This window comes from Panthera tigris, chromosome B3, assembly GCF_018350195.1.
Source record: "Panthera tigris isolate Pti1 chromosome B3, P.tigris_Pti1_mat1.1, whole genome shotgun sequence".
NCBI lineage: Eukaryota > Metazoa > Chordata > Mammalia > Carnivora > Felidae > Panthera > Panthera tigris.
In genome coordinates this window covers 134754242-134774298 of record NC_056665.1, presented here as the reverse complement: position 1 = coordinate 134774298, position 20057 = coordinate 134754242, and the positions used below count along the sequence as shown (strand labels likewise).

The following is a 20057-nucleotide window of genomic DNA, read 5'->3' as shown; positions in this document are numbered from 1 at the left end:
ATCACACTGTGCTAACTACACCGGAGATAAGATTTAAAAAGGATAAAGTTGTTACACTAAAAAGTCAAAAAACGCTCGGCCAGCGTTTGTTCTCATTGGGCTGTGAGGAGACCACCTCAGGGCTTCGCGGTGAAGGACACGGGCGCTCCTTTGAAGTCCTGACTCTGACTTACGAGACCATTTCTCTGGTGGCTCCTGAGACAGAGGCAAGAACAAGAGACTTTCCACCCTACAGAGCCGTGTCTCTGGGGGCCTGGAACAGACGGGAACCGTGTGCGGAATTTCACATGTAAATGAGCGCAAGGCAGAGCTCATTTCAAGGTAGAGCGGGTTTCTCTACCGCTTTCACAGATGCGCCAAGGGGCTCAGCAGCAAGAACGTGCCCATGGGTTTCTAAAGCTCCATTTCTGCAGCATGCCCTCCCCCCCCACCCCCCAAACAGGGTTTTAAAAGCCTAAATAGACTGCTCTCCTCCCAGCCGGGACAGCTTGCTCAAGTGCCAACTAGAAGTGAGAAAGATGGGGTGGGTTGGGGAAGAGTAAGCCCTAAAAGCATCCCGAAACCTCCAGATCGCCTGTGCTGAGTTCTATATTGAAGGAAGAGAAGGTGCAGCCGTGCCATCCAAGGCCTGATGAGAGCATGTGAGGTCCCCAAAAGGCCCGTCATTCAGCTCATTTCAACCGTTTCCTTGCCACAGATTATTTGGCAATTCGCTGGTTGGGCTACCGTGCCGCCCCCCACCCCCCACCCCCCGAGTGCGTCTGGGGTCCGAATGCCACTGTGCAAATCCTGGCTCTGCCCCCTCCTCCTGAAGACCTTGAGCAACACAGCCTCTCTGCGCCTCGGTGTCTTCACATGGGAAATGGGGATGATAGCACGCACCTTCCCGGTTGTCGTGTGGACTCGACGGGCTAATACGTCAAGTGCCCTGCCGGGCCCACTATAGCGCTCGGTGAGTTTTACCTCCTGTTACTGTTCCAGCACCAATCAAGGCCCTGGACTTCAGAAAGGCACACCTGTATCCTAGTCTCTCCACCGACAGGCGCTCGACTGCCTCCTAGGTCCAGGATACATACACACCTGAGGCCATTTGCTTGCTCTATGACAGCTCTGGGGCTCATGGTCTGGGACTCTGCTGCCCAGGGGACCAGCCTGTGATGGTGTCCATAGCTCGAGAGGCAGAGGCTGGAAGAGGGCTCCCCACTTAATGGCTGTGTGGCTTGGGAAGTCGCACAGCCTCTCGGGGCCAGTTGCTTCACTTCTCTGTGCCTCTCGTTGCTTTGCAAAATGGAGAGAACTGTCTCCACCTCATGCATTGTGAAGATTAAATCAAAGAAAACACACAGAAAGTTCTTAGAACAGGGCAGGGGACACAGAAGCCCCTTAAGAGCCTGGTTCCCTGACTTTGCACTCCATGCCTGACATCCAGCAAGTCCCCAGCGCTGTGAGAACAGTGGCCAGAGTCCCGGTATACACGATGGGACTCCCTTCCCCTTTCGGGGGCAGAAGAAAGGCGTCCCGTTGGTCCACAGAGCAGGGGCCTCACAGACCACAAGTCAACCACAAACGGCCTGCACGATGGGCTTTCCCCGGACAGGCTGGGACTCACGGTCACCAGCTGGCAATTTCAGAGCAGTTCCCAGGCTGCAGGCCAGTTTCCATGGGAGAAAAAGCTTCTCTCCCCTTCCTCTTCCCCCAGCCAACAGCTGGCCTGGGAAGCTTGTTAACCAGCCTCCGCAGCCCGGAGTAGGAAGAACAAGGCTACATTTGATGTCAATATAACACTAGCAGCAGCTCAGGTGGGCACGAAGGCCGCCAGGTGGGCACCAGGGCCAGGCTGCTGCTGCCTGTCCCCGGCTCCAACCCACAAGCCCGGTGATCCCTCATGCGGGCGGCAGAGCCTGGGGGTCACAGGCTGGGGCCCCTCCTCCACCTGTCAGCGGTGCGTTAAGGAATGCTTCCCGTAGTTAATTGCTTGGACTTACCCCACACAGCTATAAGCTCCTAAAGAACAGAGACCGTGGCTGTCCTGTTCCCACCTGCATCCCCAAAGCCCACAACCGTCTTGTACGCAAATATCTACTGAAAAGAAACACTGTCTTATCTGCAAAGTGCCCAGAGCTGGGTTCCTGGCACACAGCAGGCTCAGGATGACCGCAGCTCCAGGCCTCCAGGGATCCTGGCACCTGTGACCTTTCCAGAACATGGCTTGTAGTCCAAACAGGGAAAGATGAGAAAAGCTGGATATAACTCAGTTATAACTCAGTTAATGGAACTGAGGGACAGAGGTTTAGGGAGGCGAAACAGCTTCCCCAGGGCTACCTGCTGGTGAGTGGTAGAACCAGAACTTGAATCCAGGGCATCCGGATTCCAGAGCCTGCCTCCCAGGCTGCCCCTGACGACACAGAAGAGCTGTGAACAGAACCAGTGGGCCTCGATTTATTCCTGACACCGCAGCTAGGCTGGTTTCAAGCCGACCAGAGGAATGGCTTCTCCCTTCCTCCCATCCACACCCCTGCTCGCCCATGACCCCTTCCCGGGCCCAGCTTAGGAGCCCACTAGCTCCCTCTGCCCCTAAAGTGCCCTTGGGGCCGACCCCCAGCCCCAGATCATTGTGAAGCTACCACCAGAGATGAACTGAAAACAAGGTGAGCGAGAGTGGGTGGCCGAAGGGCCTGGAGCCAGACGTGGGCTTTCCCAGAGGCTCTGGGCCTCACTAAGTTCCTACAAACCTCTGCCCCACAGGAGCCTCGTTTCTCCTTGCCCGCTGTATACACCTGGATGGGCAAAAGCCACACAGCTCCCCTTTTACCCCCCACTCCTCAGAGGAGGCAGAGGTGAGGGCAAGAGGAGGAGCAGGAAGTACCTTGTGGTTTCCAAGGCAACACCCGGAAACACATCCATCCCTGGGGAAACAAAGGGGGAGAGAGCTTTCTGCAGGGACACAGGAAGCCAGGCCTGTTCCTGAGGGCTAGGACAGGCAAGCCCTGGCAGGAAGCTCCCTGCACTTGGCTCTGTCCCGAGCTGGGCCCTGGGGAATGTCCTGGAGCCTCTGGCTTGAGGAGGAAGGTGGGGCAACAGGAAGCCCTGGGCCACCAGGAAGGGCAGAGGTCCCTGCGGGAGGACTCACTGGGGCACAGAGCCCGGGAGCTCCCTGGTCCCCAGCCCTTGCAAGATAGCAGCATTTGAGTCCCCCTCCCCATCTCGCCCAGGACGTGACTGCCCAGAGTCCTGCACAGGGAGCTAGATCCCATTCCCCGCAGTCACTTCTCTGAGAAGTGCCAGGTCCCAGTACAAAAACAAGGAAGGGACAGCAGGCCTTGGGGTTCACCCCACCCAATCCTGCCAAACTCAAGATTTTGAGGAAATGGAGAGGTGAGTGGTCCTTACATGTGGCTGCCTCAACAGCAGCTGTCAAGAAGGACATATCCCTTCTTTGGTTTCCTGCAGAGTCCTGGACGGTGGGCAACGTCCAGACAAGGATCCCCATGAAGTGGCCCATGAAGGGTGGTGGCTGTGGCCCATCAGGCCCCATATCTGCAAAACGGGGACTCTGTCACCCACCTCCTGGGACTGGAGAAGACAACTCATGGAACGGTAGCTCCTCCCCAGAAAGGTTGGCTGGACCTCGGCTGCCCCTCCCTCCGTGTGACCACATCCTAGCCCCCAGTGCATCTGGTCTTCAGCCCCTGAAGAACTGAAACCCAGGGGTGCCTGCAGCCCCGAGGCCCTGGGCTTGCCCTGTGTGGATGTGGGAGAGGAAGTGGGCTGGTAGTGTTACGATGCAGGGCTGTGTGGGAGTAGCTGGGGTTCCAGACTCCGGGCCTATGCCTGGACCTCTTATGAACACAGAAGTTAAAAATTCTAGGTGGGGCAGGGCCCTGTCCTGCTTCATTGGACTTGGAGCAGATTCCACTCCGGGTGGACACACTGCCCTCCCGGGATCCTGCCCCATGAGATCTTCTCTCCTGCAGTGTGTCTGAACAGGTAATCGGATACAGGTTCCCAGGATCTGGAGAATCCTATATTCTTTCAGCACCCCCACACCCAGCCCCAGGGGCCAAGCTCCCGCCCAAGCACAGCGTGACCCACAGGCCACAAGACAAGCCGCTTGAGTACAGCCCTTGCTCCCCCAGAGTCTTCCAGCAGGTGGGTGGACGTGTCAGGGACGTTTGAGACCCGGTTCCCCTCAGCCTTCTGGTCGGCAGAGGAACACCTGGGGAGGCCTGAACCCCAGGGATGGGCCCCTCTGCGACCTCAGTGACGGAAAAACATTTCACTTTCCCGGTCTGCCCTTAATGTGAAAGAAGGCTGGGAGGTACTGACCAAGAGCATCAATTTCTAATCTGGCCAGGTCCCACAAATCCCCCAGAGAAGGCTTGAAAATGCTGATTCCCAGCTCCCATGCCAGGCTTTGAAATGTCTGTGTTTTAGAACCAGACCCCGAATTTTGGGAAGAGACCCTGGGAAGCTGTGATCGGCATACCCTGGAGACACTCATCGAGTAACTCCGAGGCAGCCCTGTGATCCCAAAGGGCTCTATTTTCAAGATAAACGAGGGGGCATCTGGGGGGCTCAGCTGGTTAAGCATCTGGCTTTGGCCCAGGTCATGATCTCACAGTTCGTGAGCTGGAGCCCCACGTCGGGCTCTGTGCTGACAGCTCAGAGCCTAGAGCCTAGAGCCTGCTTCGGATTTTGTGTCTCTCTCCCTCTGCCCTTTCCCTGCTCACACTGTCTGTCTGTTTCTCTCTCTCTCTCTCTCTCTCTCTCTCTCTCAAAAAAGAGAAAAGATAAACCACAGTGGCAGAGTATTGCAGCTGGGTAGGCCCAAGCCATCTACCTGGGGGCAAGAGTCATCCCAGAAAATGGGGATGAGGGACTGGACAGCCTCTCTCTCCATAGAGCCACCTCCCAAATTAGGTGCTCTGTGAGCCTGATGTTAAACACAGAATTCTTTTCAGAAAAACATCAAGTTCTGGACAAAAAAAAAAAAAAAGGAATTCTTCCGCCTTTCAGAATGACCAGATGCCAAGATAAAAACTCCAAGGTTGGGGGGGGGGGCTTTGTCTCCTATTTAGGACTTGAAGAAAGTTGGCTAAAGATAAAGGTACCCTGGGCGTGTTTGGGGTTCCTCTTGTATGTGACCTCACTGGAGAGACAGCTGCCAATCACCTACCGTGTGTCAGGCATGAGCAAAACAGACAAAGATCCCTGCCTTTGCGGAGGGGACGTTTAAACAGAGACCCGAAGAAGGTGAGGGAGCAAGCCCTACGGACCACGAGGGAACGTGCATTCTGGCGACGGGCAAGTGCAAAGGTCCTGAGGTAGGGCATATGTGGTATGTTCTAAGAAGGATGGTGAGGAGGCCGGTGTGGCTGGAGCAGAGGGCACAAGAAGAAGAGCAGGAGGTGAGGTCAGCAAGGAGCTGACAGTCAGAGGACACTAACTTCACAGATCACACCTCAGTGAGGTGAAAAATGCTGAGGGCTTAGGGCAGGGTGGTGGCCTGATCTGACCTATTTACGAGCAGGAGATGTCAGATGTATAAGGTATAACTGTGTAAGGTGTAATTTGTGGCCTTAGAATGTCCTGTCCCAGCAAATGTAGGGTTGGAGAGTCTGAGCAGGTCCATAAAAACAACAGTGCTGGCTGCTTTTTCTTACTGCAAAAGAAAGACCAGTTGCCCTGGGCATTTAAGTGCAGTCACTTGGGGGTTCCTGGTACCCCTCCCCGCTCCGTGTCTCCAGCCGACGTGCTCTGTGGCACACAGGCTCCCCTACACCGGGCGTGCCTGCGTCTCACTGCAGCTCTAATCCATCAATACTTAGGACATATTTGTCAAGTGTCTCCAAAGAATCCCGGTGACCTAATGTCGACCCTTCACACCAGCCCCGCCCCCACCGCTCCTCATGGGTCCGGGCCTCCCTCCTGAAGACCACAGCTTAGCCCGAGGGCCCTGCACCCCAGGACTCACCGGGCACGGAGAAGGGGGACAGGAAGGCAGCCTCAACGGGCTCGGGCTCTGGGGGCGGCGGTGGGGGTGGGGGTTGCTGCTCCTGTTGCCGCTGAGGGTCCTCAGGGTTTTCCACGGGAACGTTCCCATTCTCGATATTTTCGTGTCTCCCGTTCTGAAGCGGCTTGCTGCTCACACCGTTTGCCGAGTTGATCAGTCTCTGCCGCTGTGTGGACAGGAGGCAAGTGAGACGCCAAGACATGTTACAGAGTATCGCACGGTGGCTTTGCTCCTTACAGGCACACCGCCCTTCCAGGTTTCTGGAACACACTCCTGGAGGCCAGTTTGCCTGGGAACTGGCCCAAGAGCCTTGGAGTCCATCTAAGTTCGCTCATTTCCATTCGCGGTGCTCATTCCAGCTCCTCCGGTGGGCATTTATTTACAAGCGGCCTGAAGACGGTCACAGGGAAAGCCTGCATCATTGCTTTTAATTTTTAAAATGTGTATTGTGCAAAAAGTACACTTCTATGAAGCGTAGAGCTCGATGATGTGCTACATCAAGATGTAGAACATTTCCAGCCCCTCAGAAGACTCCCTCAGGCACCTCCCTGGTTCATATGCCCCTTTATGTGTAACCACTCTGACTTTTTACAAACATCGGTTAGCTGTTCCTGAACTTCGTATAAATGGATTCAAATAATATGCATTATGCTGTGTCTGGCTTCTCTCACTCAATATCTGTGAAATGCATCCACGGCGTCGCACGACTCGGCAACTTAACTATTTTTCACGGCTGTAGAGTAATACGTTGCATAACCCGCAATGCATCCTTTGCCTACTGAAAGGCACTGGGCTGTCTCCCTTCTTTGGTTTTTATGAACAATGTTACCGTGAACGTTTGTGCACTTCTGGACACACGCACTCATTTCCCTTGGGTATTGAGGAGTGGCAATTCTAGGCCACATAGCAGGCGCGTGGTGAACCATTTCGCACTCGCATCAGCAACGGATTGGAATTTCAACGGCTTCCCATCCTTGTTAACACCTGACACTGGCAGTCCTTCTATTTAGTTTTTTAACTTTATTATTTTGAGAAAGCATGTGTGCGCCGGTTGGGGAGGGGGGGAGAGAGGAAGAGAAAGAGAATCCCACCCACCTGTCCCTTTCCCTGCCCCATCTCGTAGTGACTGGCAAAGCCCGCCTCCTTTCCACCCAAGCAGAAGCCTGGCTTCCTCACCAAGTCCATGGGCTTCTATAAGCCAGGGAAAGGCAGAAGCCACATTTCAAGACATCAATAGGTTTCACTTTCCAAGGAATCTGCCTTCCTGTGCACACTTCCCCTTTGTCCGGCTCTGATTACAAACACCAGTCGGTCCGTCTGAATGAGGCCTTGGGGGTAAGGACTGTCACACAGTGGACACTTATATACCTCTCCCCATTCTTCACCAGGAAACAAAGAGTCAGTGAATGTGTCCCCCAAGGCACTATTCTCTTCCTGTGTGTCCAACGCCTATCCTCATGGTTACCGGAAGTAAAGATATCATTATGAAAATAGACACACGTTATTTCTCTTAAAAAAAAAAAAAGAGGAATTGACCATTTATCTGTCTTCATGTTGGTTTTAGGCAGGGACTCCTAAATCATGAAGTCTAGGGTGGGGTGAAGATTTTAAAATTCTTTTCTTACAAGTGTATCCATAACACTTAGCATACTGAAAAGAGCAAAGAGATCTATGCCTGTGACTTAAGCCCACATATGCAGGCACAGTGTTTTGCTACCTGTGTAACAAACCCAAGTAGCATCCGAAGACCGGTCATCCCTGTAGTTAAAAACAAAAACCTACCTGTGCAAGGACAGAATTGTAAAGAGGGAGGGAGGCACGACTTAATGGCAACATGAATGGCAGAAATGTGAAGAGGTCATGATTCTAGCTTAATAGGAACCAACAGAGAATTGTACCTGGAGAACTATCTAAAGCTACCTAAGGTTGTATTAAAAGAGGCACAGATTGTAACACAAAGGAGGTGATGGATCCCCATGCTGCAAGAGACAAACTGGAAGATGGTGAGGACTGGAACCCTGTTACATCAGGGAGGGTGTGAGGTTCCAAGGATGTTTAGATTCAAGGAGAAAATCGGGGGGTGGCAACTACTTCCTGATGTTCCAGGGGCTGCCACGTGGAAGAGGCCATTAAAAGCAACCCAAGCAGGCACTATTATAGAGGGAATAAAGATATAGAAAGAAGGGGCAGAGGAGGTGCCCCTCATGATCTATGCAGTCCCACTTACATAGTCTAGACTCAGGTTTGGGTGGGAAATTCCCATTCTACCCTCATCTTAGTGGTGTGGCTTTGGGCAAATTAGTTTGCCTCTCTGATAAATTGGAAGTAGCATCTTCGGATGGTAAGAGGATTAATGCTGAAACACAGGTAAAACATCCTGCACCTGCCTGGCACTCAGCAGGTGCTCAGGAAATTACAGCTAGATGCACCAGCTCAAAGAGACCAGCACCCAGGTGGGAGACGGATTCATGAGGCAGGGGAAACTGAGGATGGGTGAAATTCTGTGCCCCTCGGCAACTCACTGCAGTGGCCACAGGGGAAGACAGTCAGGTGTAGCCTCGGAGTAAAGGAAAACCATACCTCTCACACGTTCCCCCAAACATCCCCCCGCTGCCCCCAAACACCCCCCACCCACCCCGTTCAAGAACCCTCTCAGCTGCTCTGCCCTCTCTTGATGAACAAATGAGGGCATCTGTCCCACAAGTACTAGACTCTACCATGGATTAACTGCAGCTTTACAAACAGCTCTAACACTCTGGAATTAAAATAACTGAACATTTGAATGAGACCAAGGGTCTTAAGAAACAACTTTGAATCTGGGCATTTGGGTTTCCCACTCCCATTGCCTGATGCACTGATCCCAAGATACTGGTTAGCCTCCAGGCAGAGTTGTGTGTCACTGAAATTTTTAGTGCTGTAAGCCTTCTGCCAAACATCCTCAGTTAGAGAAACTGAGGCCCAGGAATTTAAGTCAGTTAGTGGCTAATGTGAGATTAAAACTCAGTTTCCAGGGGCGCCTGGGTGGCTCAGTTGGCTGTGTCCGACTTTGGCTCAGGTCGTGATCGATCTCACAGTTCATGAGTTCAAGCCCCACATCCGCTGCTGTCAGCGCAGAGCCTGCTTCGGATCCTGTTTTTCCCCCCGCCCCCCTCTGCCCCTCCCCTAATTGCACTCTCTCAAAAATAAACATTAAAAATAAAACAAAATTATCTCAATTTCCTCTACTAGCCTGGCCTTTCTGGCTCCCAGTGCTGCCTTCCAGGGAAGTCAATCCCAACCCGGGGGAGTGGGGGGGGGGGGGGGAAGCAAGATTTTCCCAGCAGCCTGAAGAAACATCTGGGGGCAGGACAGTATTTTCCCAGCTCATCAAAACCCCCATTAATTCCCTGGTGTTTATCCCATGAAAAAGATACTATATACCCAAATCCTTCAGAGTGGTCCCTATCCCCACTCAATGGGTACAATTATCATGCTCAAGAAAAACAGCCAGAATTCAGTAAAATTTCATTGATTCATATTTTACTGATTTGAATCAAAAAAATGATTCAGAATGATCCAAAATCTGCAATGTTTCTTTTTTTTAATTTTATTTAAGTTTACTTATTTATTTAGTTTGAGAAAGAGAGCAGGAGCTGGGGAGGGGCATAGCAAGAGGGAGAGAGAATCCCACACAGGCTCCACACTGTCAGCACAGAGCCCGACATGGGGCTCGAACCCACAAACTCAGAGATCATGACCCGAACTAATGAGTCAAGTGCTTAACTGCCTGAGCCACCTGGCGCCCCCGCACTCTCTTTCTTAATACACCTTCCACACGGGGGACGTAGGAATCCACATACGAATCCAGAAGTGTTCAAAGTACAGATCCTTTAAGTCCTGCGTGATATCATTCCTGCATACACCTGAGGTGCTAACTACCGATTATTAGCTATCAAAGTTTCAAGCTCTCTGATAACTACCTGGGTCTGAGGGTTAAGGACTCACAACTCCAATATGCACATGCACGTACGTGGCAAAGACCGAACAAGCTGGGGAGCAATTAGAACCCCGCATCTTTGCTACGCTGTTTGTATATTATATGGCATTAAAACTTTTTTGTTTTTCCAAATGAAAAAGAGGGCCCAAAATTCAAGCGGCCCATCAGGGTGTAGAGTGAAAAAGGCAGTTTCCAGAGGTAACTGCCATCCACCTCTGTTCTTGGTTTTCTTCTAGAGTTGTAGCATCTGTAGAGAACAGGTGTGTGTTCACCTTTTTTTTGTTCTAAGTGACACTTTAAAGACACAATCCATACTTCTGACTGGCCTTTCTCCAATTAGCTTTACTGGAGCGCGTCACAAAATACTCCGCGGACATCGTGGAAATGGTACTCGATTGCGGCCTGCCTTAACACACCTCTGGATCCGACCGTTTGCTGCCCGTAGGGAATGTTTGCTCCTCCTTCCTTCAACAGGTGCAGCAATAAAGGACATCCTGGTGGCCCTAACAGCAGGAAGCGCCCTGATAAGCCAGGGCCTCCTCAAAGCGCAACGCATCACCCCAGGCTACTCACTCTCAACGCCCTTTACGCAAACGTACCTCATTAATTATGATCCTACTGGCCATCCGTAGTCGCGTCCTGGGCCCAAACTTATTGGTGATCATGATGCGTAAGCCCGCCTCCGGGAAGCTGAACTTGGGAGGGCTGGAACTCATGACCTCATCCACCATCACCACCGCGTTTTTGCTGTACTGTGGCTCCTCCTTCACTATATTGAGCACAATGCCACAATTAGTGCTGACATCTCCCTAAGGATAACACCCCAGCACTGAGCTCATGACTTCCCCTCACGCTGCAGACCTCCTTGGGCTCTGAGCCCCGCACCCGCTGGGGAGGCTGACTTAGTCTTAGTGGACCACCTGCCGACGTGGGCTATTCGCCGGGCCCCGTAGTCCCTTGCTACAGGACTCCTTATGAGCAGACACTCCACATCCAGCCCCGCTGCCAGATGATGCCCCCTCTCTCTGGGGCCCCTCTTGGCCAAGCGCGGGGTCTTCTGGCTCCTCATCTAAGCCTCCCTGGGAAGCCCATCTATAATTCAGACAGGGTCCCTCCCACCCTGTGACTGTGAGGGGACCTTTCTTACCCTCTGTTGACAGAGGCTCAGAGGAAACTTTAGAGACTGACAAGGGCCCTCTAGGATGGAAAATGCTAGAAAGCATCACACGGCACTGGCTCTAAACTTCCCACAAGGCCACCTGCTGTTCCAACAACCATCCCCACCTGGTAGAGAAGGATACATCTAACTTTGCTCTCCCTGAGGCCGGCAATGAGGGCAAAGATATGGCTCACGGGCCCTGAACGAGGCAAGGGAGACCCAAGAGGACAGCCGACTTGCTGAAGGCTCACAGTGAACTGCTAGCCAAATCCAGGGTCTCCAGTAAAACGGACACCCTCCAGCAGGGAGGCAGCTCTCTCTGACCCTTTGCTTCCCCCTCATAAGGCTGAAGAACAAATCTCTCCAGGCCTCAGGCCTCTTCCTTGCCACCTTCACAGACACGCTCAGGGCTGGAATCCTGAGGGATTGGACCTCTAACTCCTGAGCCCTGGAGGAGCCAGTCATGAGACCACTCTGGAACACAGCACACAGAAGCAGGTGGAGTTTTCCCCTCTGCACCGGTCACCAGCTCCCGGTGAGGGTCCCTTCTGGGCAGGAGTCGTCAAGAGCAAATCCTCGCCAGAGTTAATGGCACAGACACGAACAAGTGCACACCAGACATGCACACTCTCCCCAAACAGGCAGCAAGGCTCAGCAGACAGGAGGCGTGTGGGTTAGAAACAAAGCCAGGGAGGACCATGCATTTGTCGGAGACAGACACTAACCTCCAGTGAGGCTTGCGCTGAGGTCACGGTTGGTTGGTTGGTTTTTGTAATGCACGTGTTATCGCTTGGATGAAAGCAGATTACTTACAATTTAGAAGAAGAGAGTTAAGGAGACAAAGGCCAAGAGAGATTGCCAGAGGTGATTAGCTTGCGGTGGATGCCAAGAGCCGGGGGGCAGCATTCTTGATGGTGGCCAGGGGGTTATTTGAAGGAGTTAGTAGAAGGGTTCCTGCTACAGGGGGCTTCAATGCTCAGGGTCCCCGGCTTTGGGGATGGCCCCTCTCCCAGCCGATTTCCCTGGCTCTGTCCCACTCTGAGGAGCAGGAGCCTCTGGGCCCACCACCCCTCGCAGCTGTAGGAAAGCCTGAATCCCTCCCTCCTTGGGAGACTGCAGGCTCCAGGCTCCGTCCAGGTCCATTCTAGAACGAGCCCTGACACAGGCATCCCCGGGCAGGGGCAGGGGGCACTGGGCTCAGAAGGAGGGAGCCTATGGAGTTTTAGAAAAACCCAAACATCCGAACAAAAAATGAAGCTGGAGAATGTTATCCCCCTCCCGCCGCTCCCCAACCCCCCCCGCCCCGCCCACCGCCCCTCCCCCCCTGCAAAAAAGAGAAAGCTGGCCCGAGATGATCTGGTGAACTGAACCATATGACCTTTAAGAACATCTAAGTATATAAAGGCATTTTGCAAGAGTGGTAGTAACAAGGCCAAAAACCTGTCAAGAGGTTGGGTTAAAAATGTTGATTTGATACAGGAAGTGCCGAAACCGGTAACAGGAAAGCCAGAGCCGTGTGCGCATGCGTGGGCTCTAGACAAACTCTACCGGCCAGCAATCTTGGACTTCCTTGGGAGGGTGGGTAGAGGGGGAGCTGCCTGCAGGCCGAGGACCAGGGAGGCGAGTGCTCTCCGCATTGGGAAGATTCCCAGCAACACTGGCTGAAAAGGCCAACTCCTGAAGCCCCTTTCTCAGCCCCTGCAGGGTTCCTGGGGACTTCTTGCTCCTGCCTCAGTCCATTTGAGGGGGCATTGCCCTGCAGTGACTCACACACAGAGTCCTCCGCCAGCCGGGCTACGAAATCCCTAAGGCTGCATCTCTGGGATCCCTTCTCTCCAATTCCAGGCCTGCACCTTTTTCTCCTTGGTCTTTATCTAAACACCTTCCCTCCCCCCCCCCCCCCATCAAAGTTGGAAGGAGGCCTATCTTCTTCCTTGCCCTGTGTTTTGGGGGTGGGGTGGGGGAGCAGTCCTGTGTCTAATCTTACAATTTTCTAGAAATTATCTTGGACTCAGATATTTGGGGGGAAATAATAAACTTGTGGGGAAGGTCCTACTGCCCTGGGTACAAAAGGAACGGAGACAGAGCCATGACAGAGGTCCAGAAAAGGCCCCAGGAGGGCCGCGGCCTCACAGCAGTCCCCACTGCCCTGAACAGGGAAGTGGCTGAGGCACCCGCTATATTGCATGTGACATAGGTTTCCCATAGGACACTGGGGAGAGGTGTCCTCCCTCCCCCACACAGGTGGAAGGTAGCTCTGGGGACTGGCACCTGAAGAACTGGGCTTCTTCCGCGGACCTGAATGACCCACCACCTGGAATCTCTCTTCTTTGCCATGAAGGTGCAGAGGGCCCAGGAGCACTAAATCTCTGTGTGCAGGACCCGGCAGAAATCAGCCTCTGTCCTGAGACGCCGTGTGTGTGTGTGTGTGTGTGTGTGTGTGTGTGTGTGTGTGTGTGTGGCGGGGGGGGGGGGTCGGGGATCTGTAACAGGGACCTCAGAGCCACTGTATCTGCAGAGCTAAAATGCAAACCAGCAGCCACATCCGTCCCTCCCCTCTGAGAAGGTTGTCCTGGAAACGGGATCCCCCCTCCGGTAGGCTGCTCCACATTTACGCAACAGGAAACACAGACACAGCCCCGGGCTCCAGGCTGGACACTGGTACCTTCTCCCCAGGGGCTTTCTTTAGAAACCCTTCTCCCGTATGGAGAGATTCATTCCTCCCTCAAGCACCTGCAACAGGTGTCTTCCCCAGGGGGTCCCCTGAGACGGGACAGAACAAACTTGCCTGAAGTCCAGGGGAAGGGGCACTACCCAGATCCACCCGGGAGTAAGGACTAGCAAGGGGGCCAACGAGTACAGACTTCAGCCCCCACACGTCCCAGACACGAGCAAACAGGTCCCCGGGGCTACCTGGCCCGTCACAGACACCACGCAGGAGTTAAAGTGGCCTGAAAGAGGACGTGACTTGTCCGGGGGCACGGGAGAGAGACCCTCAGGTGGCCAGTCCACCTGGCATGCTGGTTAAGAAGGACTGGAGATGCCAGCCCAATCTGTTTTCCCACGTCCTCATTACCAGAGTCCATTCAGGCCCTAACGCTCGCTGGGCTCACAGAATGGAGATGCTCCAGTCTTGCTGGCAGGTAGCCCCACAGACGGATCCCTTAGTAACCGGTAGATGAAGATGTGGCTTCCGAAGTGGAAGCCAGGTGGGCCTAGAGGACCAGGGGAGCTCGGCAGGGACCACAGGGGCTGGCTCCCGAGGCCCAGAACCCCAGACAGCGGGGCCAAAGAGCAGCTGAGGAGGCAAGGCTGCTGCGCCCCGGGGCAGGGCTCCCAGGCAGGGCTCTGTAGGGCCCACTAGGCATTCCCGCTCTGCTCCAAGGCTGCCCTCCATAGCCTCGCTGTTGCTCTGGGCGACGAGCCAGAGGTCCCTCCAGAGCAGAGTCCTCCCCCTGAACTGGGCCTGGCGTGTGGGAAATCACAGGGAGGCCTGAGTCTGCTCTGTCACCCCAAGTCATCAGCCTCTTGCCACCACCTTTCCCAGGGATCGGGAGGTAATTCACCGCATTTCAAAAAAGCCCAGCAGGCCTGGAGCCTCCTTCAGGCTCCAAAAGTCCCCAGGGTGTGAGAGTTTGACTTTGTCTGTCCTTCTCCCTTCTGTGCAAATGTAAATCTGAGCCACACCTCATTGAGGGCCCTGGGACCCAAAGTAAGAGAGTGACAATTTAGAGGGAAGGGGTGTGTGTGTGTGTGTGTGCAGGGAAGAGCATGGGAGAGAGGCTTTGGTGACACTTTTGGCCACTCCTGTCTGCTCAGCCTTACCTTGCCCCAGCAATGGCAGGGAGGGGTCATCAGAGCTACTATCACAGTAATCATTACCATCCTCCAGCTCACTGCTGACCGTGTTGCCATTTGCAATGGTCTTTTGTTTGATGGTGAAAAAGGCCTGCATTTTCACATTGTACCTGGAAGTGAAGGCAGGAGGTCAGAGCCGCGGGAGACACCTGGCAGGAGTGGGTGGGGGGGGCCCGCCGCCCGCCTCCCCTGTGCACACACAGTCACACCCGGCCCCGGGAGTGTCCGGGGGCAAGGGGGAGCCCAAGGCTTTCATCTGAGCTGACAGTCCCGACAGGACCCCTAGAATAACGCGTAGTCGGAGGGCTTGCTCCACGGAGCTGTCAGTGGCCTCCTGGGGGCGTAGGGAATCTTCAGTTCCAAGATATGACTGACACCATACTGACGTCCAAAGCTTGTCCTCATAAGAGAAGTTCAGGTTAGCCTGAATGACAGGCTCCAAGGAGGTGTCACCAGGCTGTCCTCCGAACAGCCTCGAGTCCCACTCCTATAGGCTGCCCGGTGGGCCATCCCTGAATCACTCACAGCCAGGCCCAGAGAAAACACTGTCTCTGTCTGAGACCCCAGGCTTCCCCGCCTCACTGGAAGGCGCTCAGAGAGGAGTTCACCTGAGGACAAGCCTCCTTCACTTGGCAGTTTATCACCCGTTTTCACAACACATGATAAATGTTTGATATAAACGTGGAGATTCATAATGTCGTAAAGCTCAGTGTTGTTTTTAATTATTTCTGGAGGTGTGAACAAGAAGGTAAAACCTGAAGATGATGATTCAGCTCCTGGGTAGTTTTTCCTTTTTTTTTTTTTTTTTAATGTGGCAAAATATATGCAACATCAAATTTGCTACTTTAACTTTTTCTATTTTTAAGCATACAATTCACTGCCATTCGTTACACTCACAATGTTGGGTAACCATCACATCACCATTATTTACTTCCAAAAATGGTTTCAGCATCTCCAACAATTCTGTGCCCGTTAATCAATTAGTAATCACTCCCTCCCCCACACCCCTGGTAATCTCGAATTTACTCTCTCTCTGAATTGGGACTCTCCTAGGGTATCTCGCAGAAGTGGAATCATCCGGTATTTGTCCTCCTGTGACTGGCTCCTCTCAGCATGTTTTTAAGGCTCATCCACGTTGTCACATGTGACACCATTTCCTCCCTTTTTTATGGCTGAATAATATTCCTCACGGGCAGTTCTGAGAGCACTCTGACCCAGGCAGCTTCAAAGGGCCGCAAAAGCATAGGACGACCTGGGACCCAGTGTCTGCATTTTCGTTGCTGTGAGTGGTGTCCCCAGAAGTTGTGCAAGGCAGCGGCCCTGACAGATGGCACTGGATAAAGCCTGGAGCAGAAGTGAGGCCGCCCGGCTCTTCAAAAAAGAGCGGTGTGAAACTATCAGGAGATTTACAGTGACAGCGGAAAAGAGCGGCCACTCGGGCACAGAGAAATCAGCACGGAGCAGGAAGAGGGCTTGCTTGCTACCTGTTTGCAACCAGCCTCATCTGCAACCCACCAGCCGCGACTCCCCCTGCCCGGATTTGCACAGCACCCCAAAACAGTATCTGAACACCTCACCCCAGAGGGGCATCCTCCAGAGAAGCGGGGCCAGCTGGAAGTCACTGGGAGGTCTATCAGTTAGTTTTGTCTGGGCTCTAACAAAAGGCCAGAGCAGGAAACGGAGTAAGGTGTCAGACTGCCCCGGAGAAGGAGACAGAAGGTACTTACTTCATGATCAGAATGTAAAACACGTACAAGATGATGAGCACCAGGCCTTCCCACCTCAAAGAGAGAAAGGAGACTGGTTAGGGCTGGGGAGGCCCGCAGCACTGACGCCTGGGGGTGACTGGCAGAGGGGGCGGGGAGGGGGCAGGGCCGGAAGTCCTATGATCCTGCCTGGCCCCGGAGCCCGGCCCAGAACTCCGGCATCCAGGGGAGTCTTCCCCAGCCTGTCCTACAATCTGAAGCCCTCTTGGGGACACAGAAGGCTGACGGTGGGCTCTTCTCAACTACAGGGGGCCTGCAGGGCTCAGGCAGAATCCCATCAGCTACGGAGAAAAAGGAGGGACCAGGGCCACCACATCGCAGGACTCACAGAGGAGAGTGACCATAGTCATACTGACTTGATGCTTAAGAGACCCTATGCTCACCAGAGATTCCGACCAGGGACCAGAAAGGCTGTCGGTACAGAAGGGGCCCTAAGAACTGCCCGAAGAGAGGGGCCGGTACAGGAACCTCCTGGGCTGAACACAGGGGCGGGGCGGGGGTCTTCGGGTATATACACCACTGCCGTCTAGCTGATGCAGCGCTCAACCCCACGCGTGGCGGGGATCTGTAGCTCAGACCACAAGCCTCTGAGGAGCCACACGCCTTAATCTGTTTGGTCATCTGACAGCTGCATGCTGAAGACCTACTATGTGCTAGATATAAGGTACGATTGGTTTGGGAGCTCTTCCTCTACTGACAGAGCCCACAGACCAGCAGAGCCACAGAGAGATTTGTAGATGACCCCGCTGCCACCACCCTCGACCCCATCGAGGAAAAGGAGAGCCCAGATGAGGCGTGGCTTCCTGACTCATATAGTGGGTTAGGGGCTGGGTGGGGGCCAAAAGCAGGCTTCTGTGGGCCCAGAGCACATGGATGCTCACGTCAGCCAGCTGACTGTCCTCAGCCAGGCCTCCTGAGTACAGCCCCACAAATAAACACAGAGGATGTGGACTCTGAATCACTGTCATAAAGAGAACATGTCTATGGCTTATGAACGTATGATACACTCATGCCCTATAAGGCGAGTACACCAATCTTTTCTTTAAACTTTCTTAATTAAGGAGTCATTTCCTATCTCAAGGTCATAATGGTGAGTCCCTATATTTTATTCTATTTTGTTTAATTTTCCTTTTTACAGTGAGATCCTTAATTCATCTGGAATCTATTCCTGTATAAGGTGTGAGGGAGGGATCCGATGTGATTCTGTTCTGTATAGGGTTCCCAGTTTTGCCAGCAGCGTCTGAGACCCTCTCCCTAACTCACTGTCTGTCGTGACAGCTGTCATATTTCCCCAGCCAAGAAATGGGCCCATTACTGGGTTCTTGGTTCCGTATTCCATATTGGCCTACGCTTATCCCGGTGTAAAACACCACACTGTTTTCGTTACTTTAGCTTTAAATATATTTTGTTATTTGGCAGTGCAGGAACACTGAGGGATTCTTTGTCACTTTGGAAGAATAAAGGTGTGATTGCTTCCAACGATGCCCTTTTTGCAAGTTCAAAAGCTCATGTTTGTAAAAATAATTTCAAAAAAGATTCAATGAACCCAATGAGGAAGAATACTAACAAAAAAGGAACAAGAAACAAACTTAAAACTTACCACACGATTTCTTCATCATATATGAACTGGAAGGCAAAAGAAACAAAGGGTGGGGGACTTATTTATTCCAAAAGAACACACACAGGTCCCTACACACTCCGAGCTCACATATCATTGCCTTGTTATTTCTACACAAAGCTGGGCTCCTCTCCCCGTTTCTGGGTTTCTCAACGGGAGGAGGTGACCTTAGACCTTAGTCGAAACCTAGACCACAAGATGCCAGACTATGCGGCTCAGCTCAGCCTCCCAAGAGAAACGGCCTGTGCTTCATGACGGTCCGGGTAGCTGTTGGGGCCAACCTGCCATCACTAAGGGCACAGCCTTGCTGGAATCAACACTCTTAAAAACTAAAAGGACACCTGCCTGTCTACCTACAAACCTATGTACCTACCTATCCAATGGGACTCGTGTGTATGGGAGGGAAGGGATATCGTTTTCTTAAAATAGAAAAGTGACCCCTTTGGAAATTCTGAGGGCAAAGGACCCACTTGTGCTATTTGAAGGGAGGCCAGGGGTGACGGTGCGGTCATGATGACTTCTGAAGAGGCCACTGACATTGCCCAACAACTCCACCAAGCATCTCTGGCACAGACCCAGATGAATGACACCTCTGTGGTCCAGGGGAGGGATCCTGTGACCACCTTGGCCAGGCCCAGTGTGGACAGGCAGGTGGAGGGGCTGTGCCCACCAACTGATCTTGGAGACATAGGGTCCCCACACCGGATGCCAGAAGAAGCCAGGGGGCTGCTGTCTGGACTTGGGCCCGTTGTGACCCTCTTCTGGCTGTCATGGCAGGTGTCACACACAGAGGCTGCTGTAGGGGCCACTTCTGAGAGAGTCATTCCTGGCCAGGCATCGCTGTGAGGCTCCCCAAACCCAAGGCTCCGAGGCAAGGGCACTCAACAGAGGAGTGCCCAGTGCCCTCCCCCACCAGAACATGAGAACACTTGTGGGGGATATTTTTAGTTTTTTACAACCCCATGAAAGGCTCCTGGCATTTAGCCCAGGATGCTGACCAGTCTAGAACCTGTGAGATATTTCTCTCAGAAGGGGTTTTCCACATTTGGCACACGTCCTATTTAAAAGGTCTTGCCGGGGCGCCTGGGTGGCTCAGTCGGTTAAGCGGCCGACTTCAGCTCAGGTCACGATCTCGTGGTCCGCGAGTTCGAGCCCCGCATCGGGCTCTGGGCTGACAGCTCAGAACCTGGAGCCTGCTTCCGATTCTGTGTCTCCCTCTCTCTCTGCCCCTCCCCCATTCATGCTCTGTCTCTGTCTCAAAAATAAAACATTAAAAAAAATTTTTTTAAATAAATAAATAAATAAAAAATAAAAGGTCTTGCTAAACATTCAGGCAAACAGGGAAAACAAAACCAAACAAATCTGTGCCCAGAACTGAACTCTATTTTATAAATCAAAGTACCTATACTTTTTTAAATTATGTATTTAATAAATATTTAATTTTCTAGTGAGGTAGCTATCATGTAAATGGAGGGATGATTGTACTTGGGCTCCGCCCACGATTTCATCAGGAGTCATTCCTAATTTTGGAAAATCACGTCGTCAATGTCAGGAATGCTCGCGGGGTCTAAGGCTCCAGCCCAGCACGGTCTCGGTCTGTGCTGGTGGTTTCTGGGCTCAGAGATTTTTCCTTTCTGGGACAACGGATTCCACCATTCAGTGCTGTA

The 20057-nt window shown here is 52.9% G+C and overlaps 1 protein-coding gene across 1 annotated transcript in view; it reads right to left on the bottom strand.

Moving 5' to 3' along the window:
• The window catches only part of SLC24A4 (solute carrier family 24 member 4), a 170978-nt gene that overhangs the window by 30275 nt on the left and 120646 nt on the right, over nucleotides 1–20057 (bottom strand). Inside the window, exons 8-12 of the mRNA XM_007094943.3 lie at nucleotides 18373–18398; nucleotides 16734–16787; nucleotides 14974–15116; nucleotides 10589–10758; nucleotides 5975–6179 (exon numbers count right to left, since the gene is read on the bottom strand). Of these exons, the coding sequence (XP_007095005.2) occupies nucleotides 5975–6179; nucleotides 10589–10758; nucleotides 14974–15116; nucleotides 16734–16787; nucleotides 18373–18398 (598 nt within the window). The remainder of the gene's footprint in view (nucleotides 1–5974; nucleotides 6180–10588; nucleotides 10759–14973; nucleotides 15117–16733; nucleotides 16788–18372; nucleotides 18399–20057) is intronic.